Below are 14,201 nucleotides of genomic sequence, written 5' to 3'. Positions count from 1 at the left end.
ACTTTCGATCCCTACAATTGACATGATAAGTCCACACAGCTCTCATCTGATGTTGGTTTTTTGAAAAATGAGAGCACGGTCAATCATTTCAAGTCTTTCCTCCAAATAAACGGTTACAACTCCATAAAATATATAGGAAACAATATATTGCAGAGAGGGAAAGTAGAAGTAAACAGCAGAGATAATGTGGGTGGACACACACTGATAACTGGGGATCATATTCAGACCTAGGTTAAATGGGAGCCTCTGAATGTTGCAAATTTCCCCACTGTAGGACTATTAAAGGCTTTCTGATTCTGATTCTGAATAACCCCAAATGCAGTTCAGTTGTTTTAGGATTTCCACACTTTTGTGGTCATATTTTATAGCGTCATCTGTGTTGTGGTGACAGGTTCCATTGCGTCAGAGGGATCTCATTGTTCTAAGGAATCAGTCAGGTGAGGACTTAATGTATTTGTTGAACCGAGTGAGTATTCATTGTTACTAGGGCACAACTACAATAGTCTAAGCACAAGAATCATTTTGGGCAGAGGGGAACTTTCACATTTGGCAGAAAAAAAGCTCCACAGCCATGTACTCCTTCGCTTTGGCATCCACCATCGAGTATTACTGGGAAATTACAGTCATCTGGTAGTTAATGTTAGTCTAGCAAGAATTAATGATGAAAGAACCAGGAAGGTTCCCACTCAAGTTTTCAGTCTGTTTTTTTAACCCAAGAAATATGTGACATTTGAACCTGTCTGTGTAAAAAAAAAAAAAAAACTAGTTTTCTCATCGATATCTCATTTCAGACCACACCGGCGCCGGGGAAACTACAATTTTGTAAATGTGGTTGACTACTTCTTAGCGGTCCATTAAAAAGCACCTTGCTCCTCATCTCCCGTGGACCTTCCAAGGCCCGCAGCTGTCTTTGTCACTGTATGTCAAAAAGAGTGAGAGGAAATTATTTTTGGTCTTCTGCAGGATGTGAGTAATAACAAAACTGAACACTGTGGAAAAATGTCTATCGGTTCCAAGCTTGTATTCTGGGACACTGTATAAAGCATTTGGACCATCTGCTCTTGGCAATATATTTCCAACCATGGCAAGATGTACGTCTTATTTATTTTTGCACCTGAGGAGTTTTATATTCTATCTTTTGGAGCACCTCTTTTAGAGCATTAATATTGCTCTGTGTTTTTTTGCGAAACATTTGATGACACGCATCACACGCGCATACATGTGCAAGAACAATGCTATTTAAAGGACAACCGACACCATTTTTTTGGTTTCCTAACTGACATCAGAAAAACGTTTTATAGCATCTAAAGTACCCAAAACACGCAGGCTGATATTTTAAGTCAAATGCAAAACACCAATAAAAATGACTGAAAGTGTGCCAAAACTACTTCAAAATGACCTCGGGATGGCGAGTTTCAGAAGGTCCCGCCCCCTTTTCCGTGACGTTACACCAAGACGTCTTGCCTTGCTTCAGAATCAAATCAATGGCCTCACGGAGTTCAGATTCGGAGAAGATGCTTTCTTGTTACTCATCCAGTTACGAATATGATGCAACTAGCTCTGAAGAGGTAATCATGCATGTTTGCAATCGATTAAAGAAGTCCTTCCGGATCATTTTGAGGCGTCTGGACTCCAATGTAGCGTCCCGGAATATGCACAAGAGGGTGCCCGAGCTCCGTCAGAAATGGGCTGATTTGTCTATTGGGAATTTGTGTCAACTAATATCAAATAGTAGTCTTGGTGCAACATACAACGAATAACCATCGCATTATTTATGTGTTTTCCTTCTAATTTCTCCATCAACACGGATCAACACGAAGTTTTCAGACCAAACTCTACTGTGAGACCTCAACTTACGAACTTAATTGGTTCCCAGACAGAGTGTGTAAGGCGAAAAGTGTGTATCTCCCAAAAAAATTCCCATAGGAAACCATTAAAATGGGAATAATCTGTTCCCTGGTTTCCATAAAATATAGTTTTTAACTAAATAAGCCTTAAAACTACACGCAACATACCTTATTCTATGTATAATAAATGTATTGTAATGAAAGAAATACACTGCATTGTATCATAAAGTCACAAAGAGAGGCACATTACATGAGGACTGTAATTAAAGAAATAAACTGTGCTGTAAAATAAAGTTTTTTTTCAACTTCTTCGATTGCCCGAGACCGTCGCTTTGAGAGCACGGAAACACCTTTTGCAACAGACGCACCTTTGATGGCTTCTGTGTTCCGGAGAGCAATGGTTGACTTAGCATATCCGTGCTCTGCCACTAAATCACACAAACGCAAACCTCGTTCGTGTTTTTCAATTATCTCCTTCTTCTCAGCGACGGAGATTTTATTTTGTGTCTTCCTGGGCTGAACACGAGCCTGTGGTGTTTTTTTTCGGTACCATCATAGTAAAATTATCAGCAAAAAGCTCCAAGTACGCGATCGACGTGTGCATTCAATGGGACAGGGTGTGTAAAGTAGCGCCGGCTGGAGCGCTGTTCGGTCGTGTGCTGACGCCGAAGATCACTCCGCCAGCCGTAGTGGGTGTGTATTATGAAAATAGTGCTTATTATAAGGCTTAATTTTCATAAATTAGAGGTTCTTAAGACGAAAAGTTTGTAAGATAAGGTGTTTGTAAGTTGAGGTCTCACTGTATCCTGTTTGACCTGGCGGGACATTTTATTTTGTGAATTAAAAGTGTTATATTTAAGGATATGCATATTTAGTAGCGAAGGATTAGAACTGTACGGATGTTACTCAAATCAGCTCTCAGCTTGTATTACATCTATACAATCGTAATATCAGCGTACCGCAATTTCCGGACTACAAGCCGCAACTTTTTGTCACAAGCTTCCAATTTATGCATTTTTTTCGTAATGGCCACCATGGGGAGCTTGAGCACTAAAGGTAAGAATGAGACACGGCGAATATATGTGCCGAGGAAGAAGTTTATGTAACTACGGTAACTGCGCATTTGAATGGTGCATTTAAAGAGGCTAATAATCAGGTGCGCCCTGTCGTCCGGAAATTACGGTAAGAGGTTCTTTTGCGAGTCATTACTGTGTATTCTCACACCTTTCATATTACACTGATTCAATTCAATGACTCAAAGCAACTTGTTTTTATTTCACTTTTAACATGTCAAAAGAAGGAAAAAAAAACGACACAATAGCACCCCTGAGTGATGAACTAATTTTTATTCCCCCTTTCAAAATCTTTTTAATTGTCTACGTGGTCACAAGAGAGAATTGATTTAAATAAATTGTGTGGGCCATTTGAGCAAGATTGCGATGTCAAAGTCTACATTAATGGGCTCGATTGACCATTGGGCAAGATCAACTTCAGCATTCCAAACAGCAAAATGTTGGATGCCGAATACTCAGGGTGGGTCAGAACTGATTCCGGGTATCGCCATCGGGCCGATGCCCGACCTTATTTCAGAGTGTTGGAACTAGCGATGGATTGGATTGGATGTACCTTTATTTGTCTGGCAGTGGACACATTTACATTTCACAGCAGCAAAGTTATGAAAGGAAGAGGAAAGGAAAGGAAGATGGCGGCCTATGCTTGTATTATTCACTGTCACGAGTGCTCTTGTGGGTGTTTTATCATCAGGAATTATATTGTTTTCATGGTCAATTTAATTAATTAAATGTATTGCACAACACAATAAATTCTGGGAACAGAATGGCTCCACCATCATTGTCATCGATATGACCATTTGTTACTGTAGAAGAGTATGTATGAGCATATACATGTATGACAGCCATACTAGCCTGATAACGCCCGATCTTGTCTGATCTCAGAAGCTAATCAGGGTCGGGCCTGGTTAGTACTTGGATGGGAGACCGCCTGGGAATACCAGGTGCTGTACATTGGCAGTCGGTAGGTCCTATAGACCTACACGGGTATAAAGACGACCCCGCCATCCACGAGTCTCCGGAGCTTCTAAGGCGGTCTGGTGGCGAGATCCGCCACCTTTCCCGCAGCTCCTATCCTATGGGAGTCAACCCGAAATCAATCCGGTAATGGCGCACCTAAGGCCGTCTGGTGGCGAACTCCGCTACCTTTCCGGCAGCTCCTGCGACCATACTGACTCCAAAATTGTATCAGCTCAGCTGTTCCTTTGGTCCAGTCAGCGTGGTGGAGAGGGGGAGCGAGCTGCATCGGCGACACCCTGCTCTCCATAATACACCGCCCAGGCACACTGTCCACCGGGACAGTCATCCATGGTCAGCCATGACCGATGGAGGCCGACGATACATGTATGGGTCTTTCTTTTAAACAATCTTTTCTGTCATTGTTTTGGGGAACATTTGATGTGCCAAATATTACTCAATATTACTGGTATCAGTATCGATAACTACTCGAGTTGAGTACTCATACTGGTATCAGTATCATACATCCCAACCCCGTTCATGTGGTTGTGCATGGCTTTTGTTTGGGCTTCTCTTTGGAAACATGAATTATTTTCAGGCTCTTTTGGTTGCTGACAGAATGGTGGTCACTACGTTAAATTGTGAGCTGCAATCTGAAGTGTCTCGCTGTCCTCACATCTAACATCTTGACCCTAATGAGACTTTCTGCATTTGATTTAAGTCCATCCACATTGCTTTTTACTATGAGTTGAGAATAATATAATAAAAGCAGGTGCATATTTAAGGATTTAGAGGACTGCATGCGCATGACAACTCCCTTGGAATCACACTTGAATGAGCCAACAAACCTTTATCCTTTGCCAATCTGCCTATTGAAGTGGCTTTGCAGACACATTTGCTCTGCACGTGGGGCACATTATTGTTGCATGGTTCCCTTCACTTTCTTTTGCACATCAGCAAAATGTAACCCTGTGTACATATGCACACTGGCTTGCACAAACACATGAAACTCCGTTTGATGTCAAGCTGTATAGAATGTAACAGTAGTGATTTTAATAGTTGAGAAGCATGGACGTCAAATGCACCATCTGTAGCTGTGGATTAAAAATATGCATGCTATCAAGTGAAACCTGTTGACCCTGGCATATTTTCTCTTCGCTTTTATGTTCTTTCTATCAAAATGCCTCTACGACTTTTAGTTGCCCCCCAAAGGCAGCATGCGGTTTAGCTCTCCGCACCCGTCTGTGTATTGCTAGCAGGTCGTGTCACCCTTGCGAACCACCCAGGAGCAGAATAAAGGGAAAGCTGTGGAGAACCTGAAAGGAGAGCAAGAGAGAAGTAGAGAAGTTAAACGATTGCAGAGCTGCTTAGTAGGGGAGAACCCTGGGACATACCACACACTTTAAATGGGAACGTGTGGTTAAATTAACTGTAATGTTATTTTATCTCCTAGCCATCTTTAGAAAAAAAGGTTTTTTTCCCTATTTTTATCTTTGTAGTCATGTAAACAAGAGCCTTCAGGACACAAATGGTATTTATTGCCTGAATCAACCTTGGAGCCGTACAGAAATGAACCACATAATGAACTTTATTTAGGACTTGAAATCATTTCTCACCTCAGAAATACTTTAAGTAGCTGACTGGTCAATTTGAAAGGCATGCATTGAAGGTATATGTGGACCAGGACGCAAGCGGGCGGTCTTATGTGGAAGTGTGTTGTTTGTGCGTATTTGTGTGTTTTCATATCTGTGTCGGAAGATGAAAATGTTCATAGTCCCGTGAAAGTCTGGTGGACATAAAGTTGAAGGACACTAATCTAACTGCCGTTACCTCATCCTCCGTGAATCCTCAAGCTTGTCTTTCACACGCGTGCATCAACATAGACCTCTCCCTCATTTGACAGATGGAATCTTAACTTTGACGAGATTCTTTTCCGTTAGGTTTCTAGGTCGGACATCCTTTCGCATTTATCATCATTTCAGGCTGGACCAAGCTCAGAGGGGGTTTGGTGACAAAGCAGCCAAATAGCTAAAGAAGCTTCGCTGGCACCTACATTTGACGTTGGACGCCATATCTCCCTGTGTAGTCTCTCATAATATACATGCTACAGTAAAGTCTCGTTATATCGATATCGGATATATCGATAGTCCCGGTTATATCGATACTATTTCTATGCACGCACGGAGAAAATTACATGCAAACAGGGTCGGATATATCGATAGTCCCGGTTATATCGATATTTTTTCCGACTCCCTTGAATATCGATATAACGAGACTTTACTGTACGTCATCTTTTCAATCAGAATGTGATTTCAAGTTAAGCAGAACTTCTCACTGTTTTTTGTTTTTTTTTATTATTCAGTATCCAACCGTCCAAGATTATTCTGTGTAAGTACCTTTCCATAAGTTATACTATCCTTCACCTAATCATCTTTGTTTATTTTCATTAACTTGCAGGAGTACAAGATCTTCGGTCCCCACCACCGAGTGTATTTTGGAGCTTCCTCATTTCACTGTACAGGCCACAAGAGCCCAGACGTATCTGCTCCAAGCAATTTGGCAGAGCTGGACACATGGCATGCTGAATGGTGCACCCTCGCCGCTCAGCGAATGCCTCATCAATGAGGTTTACAAAGCTCCAGGTGCGTTAGATCCTTCTCAACTGACTGCTCAGTGACGCCCCCATTTAATTACTGTTTTAATCCGCCCCAAAATGCAAGGTTCGTAACATACCCCCGCATGTTATCACAGAGACAACATGCTTCACTGATATTCACAAAACCTGTGAAATAAGTATGGCATGGTCTCGTGCTAAAGCCAACGTGACATTCACCTGCTACATACTGTAATCGCTCTATTAAAAAAAACATTCTATTGGATCAGGAAAGAGCATTTTGAGACCAGGAAACTACAGTAGTAAATGTGTAGGGCAGACAGCTCCGCAATGAAATTAAATTGCCCATAAAGCCTAAAGTAAAGCCAAAGTAAATAGCCGAGTTGGGTGATATTTTGGAATTCCATCATGAATCATGACCACGGAAGCGTTAAACATTTTTCCTTTACATGGTCATTGTGTAAAATGCTTAAATGAAAACACTCACTATTTCAGTCACATTAATATGTATAGGCTTGTCTTGATTTGGGAGGGGGCTATGTGTTGGAAGTGCTTGTTGAGAAAATGTTAAACAAACTTAAATTTCGATATGCTTCAAATTGTCTGCTTTTTGTTTGTTGCATTTTTTTGTTTGTTTGTTTGTTCATTTTCAACATTTTGCTTTTTTGTTAGACAAATTAGAACAGTAGCGCTTTTCATGTTGGTCACATCTGGATAGTTCTCTGGGGAATTCGGGGTTTTCCAACTCATTAGGATTGTGCTGTTTGGTAAGCCGTCAATGTTTGGCTGCCAAGCCAGCAATGCTACCTTTTTACTGTTGTGTGGCTGCCAAAATGTATGAAACTGCTCTCCCGCAGAGTGAAGTCAAATATTCCTATACTCTCTCTCTCTCTATCTGCCTTCTCTTGGAACAGGGTTTGAATAGTTACAATGAGAAACATTTTAACATCTGGACGTTTGGTTGCAGGTTAGACAAAAACGTGGTGGTGGAGCTTGCACTAAGGGCTTTGGAGGCACGACAGTGTTCAGTAATGGTCATTTCAATGGTGACGTGTTAAGTAAATGTTTGAAACTGCTTCTGAATGTTTGAAGTTGAGTAGCTTTTTGCATTTTTTTTTCTTCAGTGATTTGTTATTTTGGACCAAGTGCACATCACAAACATTCGTGACTTATGGATGCCCCCTCAGAAGCGATCGATACAAGGATATTGGTCTGGTTTTCAAAGGAGTAGCATACGTTGTTGCTCGGTGCTTATTTTTCTCACCCAACCTACCTATGTTACCAGATGAACATAAAGACTACTGCATATGCTTTTTTATCTGATTAGGCAGTGTCATATGTGCAGCAGCAACCAATCACTTTTGCACCATGAAGCAGCTTCACATAAATTCCACCTATTGCCAGATTGTTACAAAGCATACAGATATAAATGCCCACCAAAGCTCGCTGGCTGAGTTCCTCCTGCGGCACACACTTGCAGCTGAGCTCAACCGAACTGCGAAAGGAATGAAACAGTTCACAAAGTCATTCTATTCATATGCTTTGGTATCGTCTTCTTCGCCAGTCATTTTGGAAGGAATCATATGAATTTCATCTTGTCTTTGCTGGTCAATGAAAGGGTCTATATATTTTAGCTGAGTTTTTAATTAACCATGTTTTTGTCTCTTCTTCATTAGCATAACAGAATGTATTTTGACTTAGTCTGAATTATTGTTAAAAATGTGCATTGACAGATGTATTTTCTGAGAAGAATATTCATCTGCGGCCTTTGACACAATTTCTCACCCCATCCTGCTCAACCGACTCTCCACTCTAGGCGTGACACACACCCCACTCAGTTGGTTTCACTCCTACCTCACTGGCCGCTCACAGTTTATCCAAATTACCTCATTCACTTCACGGTCCTCCCCTGTGTCTTCTGGTGTGCCCCAAGGTTCTGTCCTGGGGCCCCTTCTCTTTATTATATACCTTCTTCCCCTTGGTGATATCTTCCGCAAATTTGGAATTCATTTTCACTGCTTCGCGGATGACACCCAGCTCTACCTCTCCAGTAAACCCGACGCCTCTCTTCCACCTGCATCCCTTACACTTTGCCTCTCAGAAATCAAATCCTGGTTTTCTCATAACTTTCTCAAACTAAACAGCGAAAAAACTGAACTTCTCCTTGTCGGTACAAAATCCACCCTTCACAAAGCAAACAGTTTCTCTCTCACCATTGACAATTCTACCGTGTCCCCCACCCTTCAGGTTAAGAGCCTGGGTGTCATCCTTGATAGCACACTATCTTTTCACTCCCACATAAATAACATAACCCGGTCTGCATATTTTCACCTCCGCAATATCAATCGTCTCCGTCCCTCTCTCACCCCTCACACCACTGCTATCCTCGTCCACAGTCTCGTCACCTCCCGTATCGATTATTGTAATTCACTTCTTTTCGGGGTCAATCAAAAATGTCTCCATAAACTCCAACTAGTCCAAAATTCCTCAGCCCGGATCATCACAAAAACCCCCTCATTTCACCACATCACTCCTGTCCTCCAACAGCTCCACTGGCTCCCTGTTAAACTCCGTATTGAATTCAAGATACTTCTGTTTACATTTAAAGCCATCCATAACCTTGCCCCTCCCTATCTGTCTGACCTAATTCAAATCTCCGTTCCTACTCGGACCCTCAGATCCTCTTCCTCCCTCCACCTCTACACGCCCTCTGCCCGTCTCACAACGATGGGGTGCAGAGCTTTCAGCCGCTCCGCTCCTAAACTCTGGAACTCACTTCCACCCAACATCCGCAACATTGACTCCCTTCCTACTTTCAAATCTCACCTGAAAACCCACCTCTTTAAACTTGCTTACATGGTCTAATTTATTATGCTGTTTTATTATTTATTGCTTTATGCATGATTTTACTGTTTTGTGTGTTGTCTTTGTTGTAAAGTGTCCTTGAGTGTTCAGAAAGGCGCTTGTAAATTAAATGTATTATTATTATTATTATTATTTTTTCCGACTCCCTTGAATATCGATATAACGAGACTTTACTGTACGTCATCTTTTCAATCAGAATGTGATTTCAAGTTAAGCAGAACTTCTCACTGTTTTTTGTTTTTTTTTATTATTCAGTATCCAACCGTCCAAGATTATTCTGTGTAAGTACCTTTCCATAAGTTATACTATCCTTCACCTAATCATCTTTGTTTATTTTCATTAACTTGCAGGAGTACAAGATCTTCGGTCCCCACCACCGAGTGTATTTTGGAGCTTCCTCATTTCACTGTACAGGCCACAAGAGCCCAGACGTATCTGCTCCAAGCAATTTGGCAGAGCTGGACACATGGCATGCTGAATGGTGCACCCTCGCCGCTCAGCGAATGCCTCATCAATGAGGTTTACAAAGCTCCAGGTGCGTTAGATCCTTCTCAACTGACTGCTCAGTGACGCCCCCATTTAATTACTGTTTTAATCCGCCCCAAAATGCAAGGTTCGTAACATACCCCCGCATGTTATCACAGAGACAACATGCTTCACTGATATTCACAAAACCTGTGAAATAAGTATGGCATGGTCTCGTGCTAAAGCCAACGTGACATTCACCTGCTACATACTGTAATCGCTCTATTAAAAAAAACATTCTATTGGATCAGGAAAGAGCATTTTGAGACCAGGAAACTACAGTAGTAAATGTGTAGGGCAGACAGCTCCGCAATGAAATTAAATTGCCCATAAAGCCTAAAGTAAAGCCAAAGTAAATAGCCGAGTTAAAATGCGAAGGTGTCGAAATATGATAATAACACTTGCAAATCTGGTGTGATTTGGATGTTTACAGTGTGCACCCCTTATTTGTAAGTTTATAGATCGTTTCAAGGCTGGTTAAATGACGACACAGGAGCAGAGCTTTGGGGCAGCGTTTTAATGGTGACTCAAAGAGCGTAAAAAGACGAACCCCATTCCTAAGACGTTAGGACATAGTGTTTAAAGTACTACATAAAAACAGATTACAATGACTTGCAGATGTTCAAACTATACACCACAAAGATGTGATATTTAATGTTCAAACTGCTTAAGTTGATTATTTGTAGAAAACAATCCTTACCTTCCATTTTAACAGCCGCGATGCGTTACCCCCAAAATCGGAACAATATATTCCGCTTCTGTCAAATGTGTGTAACTTGTAACTCTGAACATGTTGCAAATATATTGTGGCCTGAATGAATCTGAGGTGAAATTTCCCAGCTTGCTTTGCAGCTTATTATCATACTTCATTTCTGGGTTATTTTATGCAGACCTGGTGTAATAGTTAAAATGGCTTTGTGTGCGGTTAAAGTGATAACCACTTTTGGTGGTAGTGGCGAACGTAGCGCCCTGAGCTTCAACGTGAGTGCACTTATTGACAGTCTGGTCTCTTGTGACCAAAGAGAACCACAAGCATGGTAGCGTGAAATTCAAAGTAAGTAACACTGAGTGAAGTCACCCAACGTGTATGGGCTTGTTTACGCTTGTGGTGTGGGTCACTTCCACACAATTGTATCAAATGTTTCCTCGGCCACTTCCGTCAGGGTATACAATTACATCTGGCCCAGGAGTTTGACACACGTGGCGTAGACTGACACACACTGGAAAATACATAAAGAGGCACTCTGAATTAGCAAAAGCTGTTCTCTTTGACTTGTTTTTAAAGTAATTTCTTCCCACTATCTTTTGATGTTGGAGTTTCTCAATAGTCAAAGGTGTTTCATATTGAGTCTCGCTGATAACACATCTGGTCAGTGTCCTTGTGGGAGAGCTGCATTGGTATGATATTTCATTTCTTCTCCAAAGGAAAAAAAAGAAAAAGCTTCTCAAAACCTTCAATTTTAATCGCAGCATACTGACAGGCAGGTAAAGTTTCCATGACGAAAATTTGGCCTTAGATTAAAAAAAGCTGTTCGACATTTGAAATCACAGCAAATGACTGGAGCACAAATAATAATAATAATAATAATAATCAAAGTCAAAGTCAGCTTTATTGTCAAATATGCTAATATGCATGACATACAGCACAGATGAAATTACTACTACTAATAATAATAATAATACATTGAATTTATAATCGCCTTTCAAAACTCTCAAGGACACTTTACAGTGGTAAACCTTTTGTTAAAGAAAGAATACCCCAGAGTAATCACCGAAATGAATCTGACAAAATTAGTACAATTTTTCCAGCCATCCATTATGTGAACTGCTTTATCCTCAAGAGGATCACAGGCGTGCTGGAGTCAATCCCAGTCCTCTTTGGGCAGTAGGAGGGAGGCGCTCCAAACTGGTTGACAGCCAATTGCAGGGCACACAAAAACAGACACTCTTCTTCTTTTCCTTTCGGCATTTCCCTTCAGAGGTCATCACAGCAAATCAGTGTCTTCCATTTTTAAGAGGTTTGATTCACATGGCGACAGGCTTGAATTAGGAGAGAGGTGGAGTCACTTGCATTGTGTTTGGTTAGCTCCACAAAAAAATTGAACTGTAAGGTGTACCTTTGAGAAAACTTCATGTTACCGTGTAGCTTTTGTACTCAGAGTAGAAGCATTTTTTTCATTGAACACAATTAAATTCTGCACTTACAGTATTTTGAACTATTGACAGACTTTGCTGACATTTTCTTACAATCTTTTCTGATCTTATCTAAACCTTTATTTGGGTTTTCCATTCATTGTTCAATCTGATGTTACACAGATACTTTCTGAGCCCAAAAGACGTGATTGTCAGTCGAACTCCTTATGTATTCTTTTATACTTTCAAGATCCTTATGTGGTTTATAGTAGCAGCTTCTACGGTCGCACGAGCAAAAGGTAGCCTGTAATTTTTGCCTGTTGTGGCATACAGCCACAGTTAACCTCACTCTGACCACAGCAAAGTCCCAAGCACTGCGGTCGTCCCCATTTATTTCAGTGAACGGTATCACAGTGTTCTACATACCGTGTCATCTGATTTTCCAAGCACTGTGTGACCAATGCAAAATTTCAGTCAGCCGATGTGTCTGAAATGTTCATTTGTCTGTACTACTGTACACAATCCAAAGCCATAAATACGTGTGCGTGAGGACCTTCAAAGATGTAAGCCTTCAAATAAAACATAAAAAGCTCTTGATGGGTCGTGAAGTTAGACTTGGTGTTTATAATTTCATACTTACGCTGCTGTATTTCAATGCTTGGGACAGCTTTTAATTACATTTATGAAGTCAGTCTATGATCTTAGTGATACTCCACTGATAAAAACACAATATGTTTCTTATTGTTATTGTCACACTTGAAGCCTTCAAGCGTTTTTTCCTTTATTTCAGTGTGCACTAAAAAGGGAAAAGTAGTTAGCGCCACCATTACAATACCATCTATGGTAATGAACAAAGTAATTCGTCTCTGGTAAAAAAATGATATTTCATGTGTGTGACCTATGACATTTTTCTTTGATGTTTTATCTGAACTTTGAATACCATGGGAAATGTTCTTTTTTCCCCATCAGTTTGCACCCTTCCACAGCAGTCACCTTGCTCATTGCTGTGAGTTGACACACACACACACACACACACACACACACACACACACACACACACACACACACACACACACACACACACACACACACGCACACGCACACAAAGGAACACCTTTTTTAACAGTTTGACCGGTTCTGTTTTGAAGTTTCGTTTGCATGTGTCCTGTTGGTTCACATGCACAGGCAAATCTGTCATTTATTTATGAGGCACGGTGGTGCACAGTAGCATAAATAGTGGCCATCTAGCAGTGGTCAGTTACCACACGAGCCAGCTAACAGTTGTCTTATTCAATGCTCTTTTTCTTCTCTTTCATTGCTTACTTTTTATGCAAACATTCACGATAGAACTTAAGGTCACAGACGACCGGCACCAGATATGTTTCAAGTGTGCAAGCCAGAGAACTCTATTTCTCCAATACAGAGATTCAGATGCAGATACTTTAAAATGGGAGGGATTATATTTCACTTGAATACGCGATAGGTGTGACATAACTTTCGAAATACAGATTACATGTGAAGGGTGAGTCTGTGTAAGCTCTCAGTCGTACCGGAGTGGTCCATCGATGAAAAGGTTTCTTCATCCGTCATCTGTACTTCTTTGAAGGTGTCGGACGTTTTGCTTCTTATCCAAGAAACTTTGTCAGCATACTAAAGTCTTACTGGTAGTTTAGGCCCTATATATATTTCCCTACTGTCCAGACATGGCAGTGCCGGACTCTGCTATGATAGGACCCTGCTCTCAGGTTGGGGGGAGCAGAGGACTACTCCCTGCAGCTGCACTGATAGTTCCTATTGTTCTGACTAACGACTGGCCTGATTGCCCCACTTCGACCGGTATCACCTCATCAGTATTACTAATCCTATGTTGCCTAAGCAGGCTATTGTATGAACGATCCAAGTTGAACCTCACCCCACCAAACCGGTTTAATGAAGGCCACAAAACTTTTTTTCCCGCGATTATTCACAGTGGCAGCAATTTTAAGTGGTATGCTCAGTCACTTCCATCTTGTCTTGATAACTGATCAATTATTGAATACAATCAGAAAATTTAAAATAGTGGATTGGTCGCACAACGGTGATGTCCACTTGTGATGTGTGAGTGCAACTGATTTTATTCGTGGTGAAATGTACCGGTGTAGTGGTGTCAAGATTTTATTACTAAATAGCGGTAGTTGTAGGGATACATAT

At 41.1% G+C, this 14,201-nt stretch overlaps 1 protein-coding gene and 1 pseudogene across 1 annotated transcript in view; both read left to right on the top strand.

Annotated features, from left to right (window-relative positions):
- The window catches only part of vps13b (vacuolar protein sorting 13 homolog B), a 378,602-nt gene that overhangs the window by 79,630 nt on the left and 284,771 nt on the right, over positions 1-14,201 (top strand). The window contains 1 exon segment of the mRNA XM_088999785.1: positions 6,332-6,516. Coding sequence (XP_088855911.1) covers positions 6,332-6,516 — 185 coding nt within the window.
- On the top strand, positions 3,756-3,873 carry LOC148896146 (5S ribosomal RNA; annotated as a pseudogene).

Source organism: Hippocampus bargibanti, linkage group LG06 (genome assembly GCF_051943395.1).
Source record: "Hippocampus bargibanti isolate YZ-2025 linkage group LG06, ASM5194339v1, whole genome shotgun sequence".
NCBI lineage: Eukaryota > Metazoa > Chordata > Actinopteri > Syngnathiformes > Syngnathidae > Hippocampus > Hippocampus bargibanti.
The sequence above is the reverse complement of the archived record's forward strand: the minus strand, read 5'-3'. Positions and strand labels throughout refer to the sequence as shown.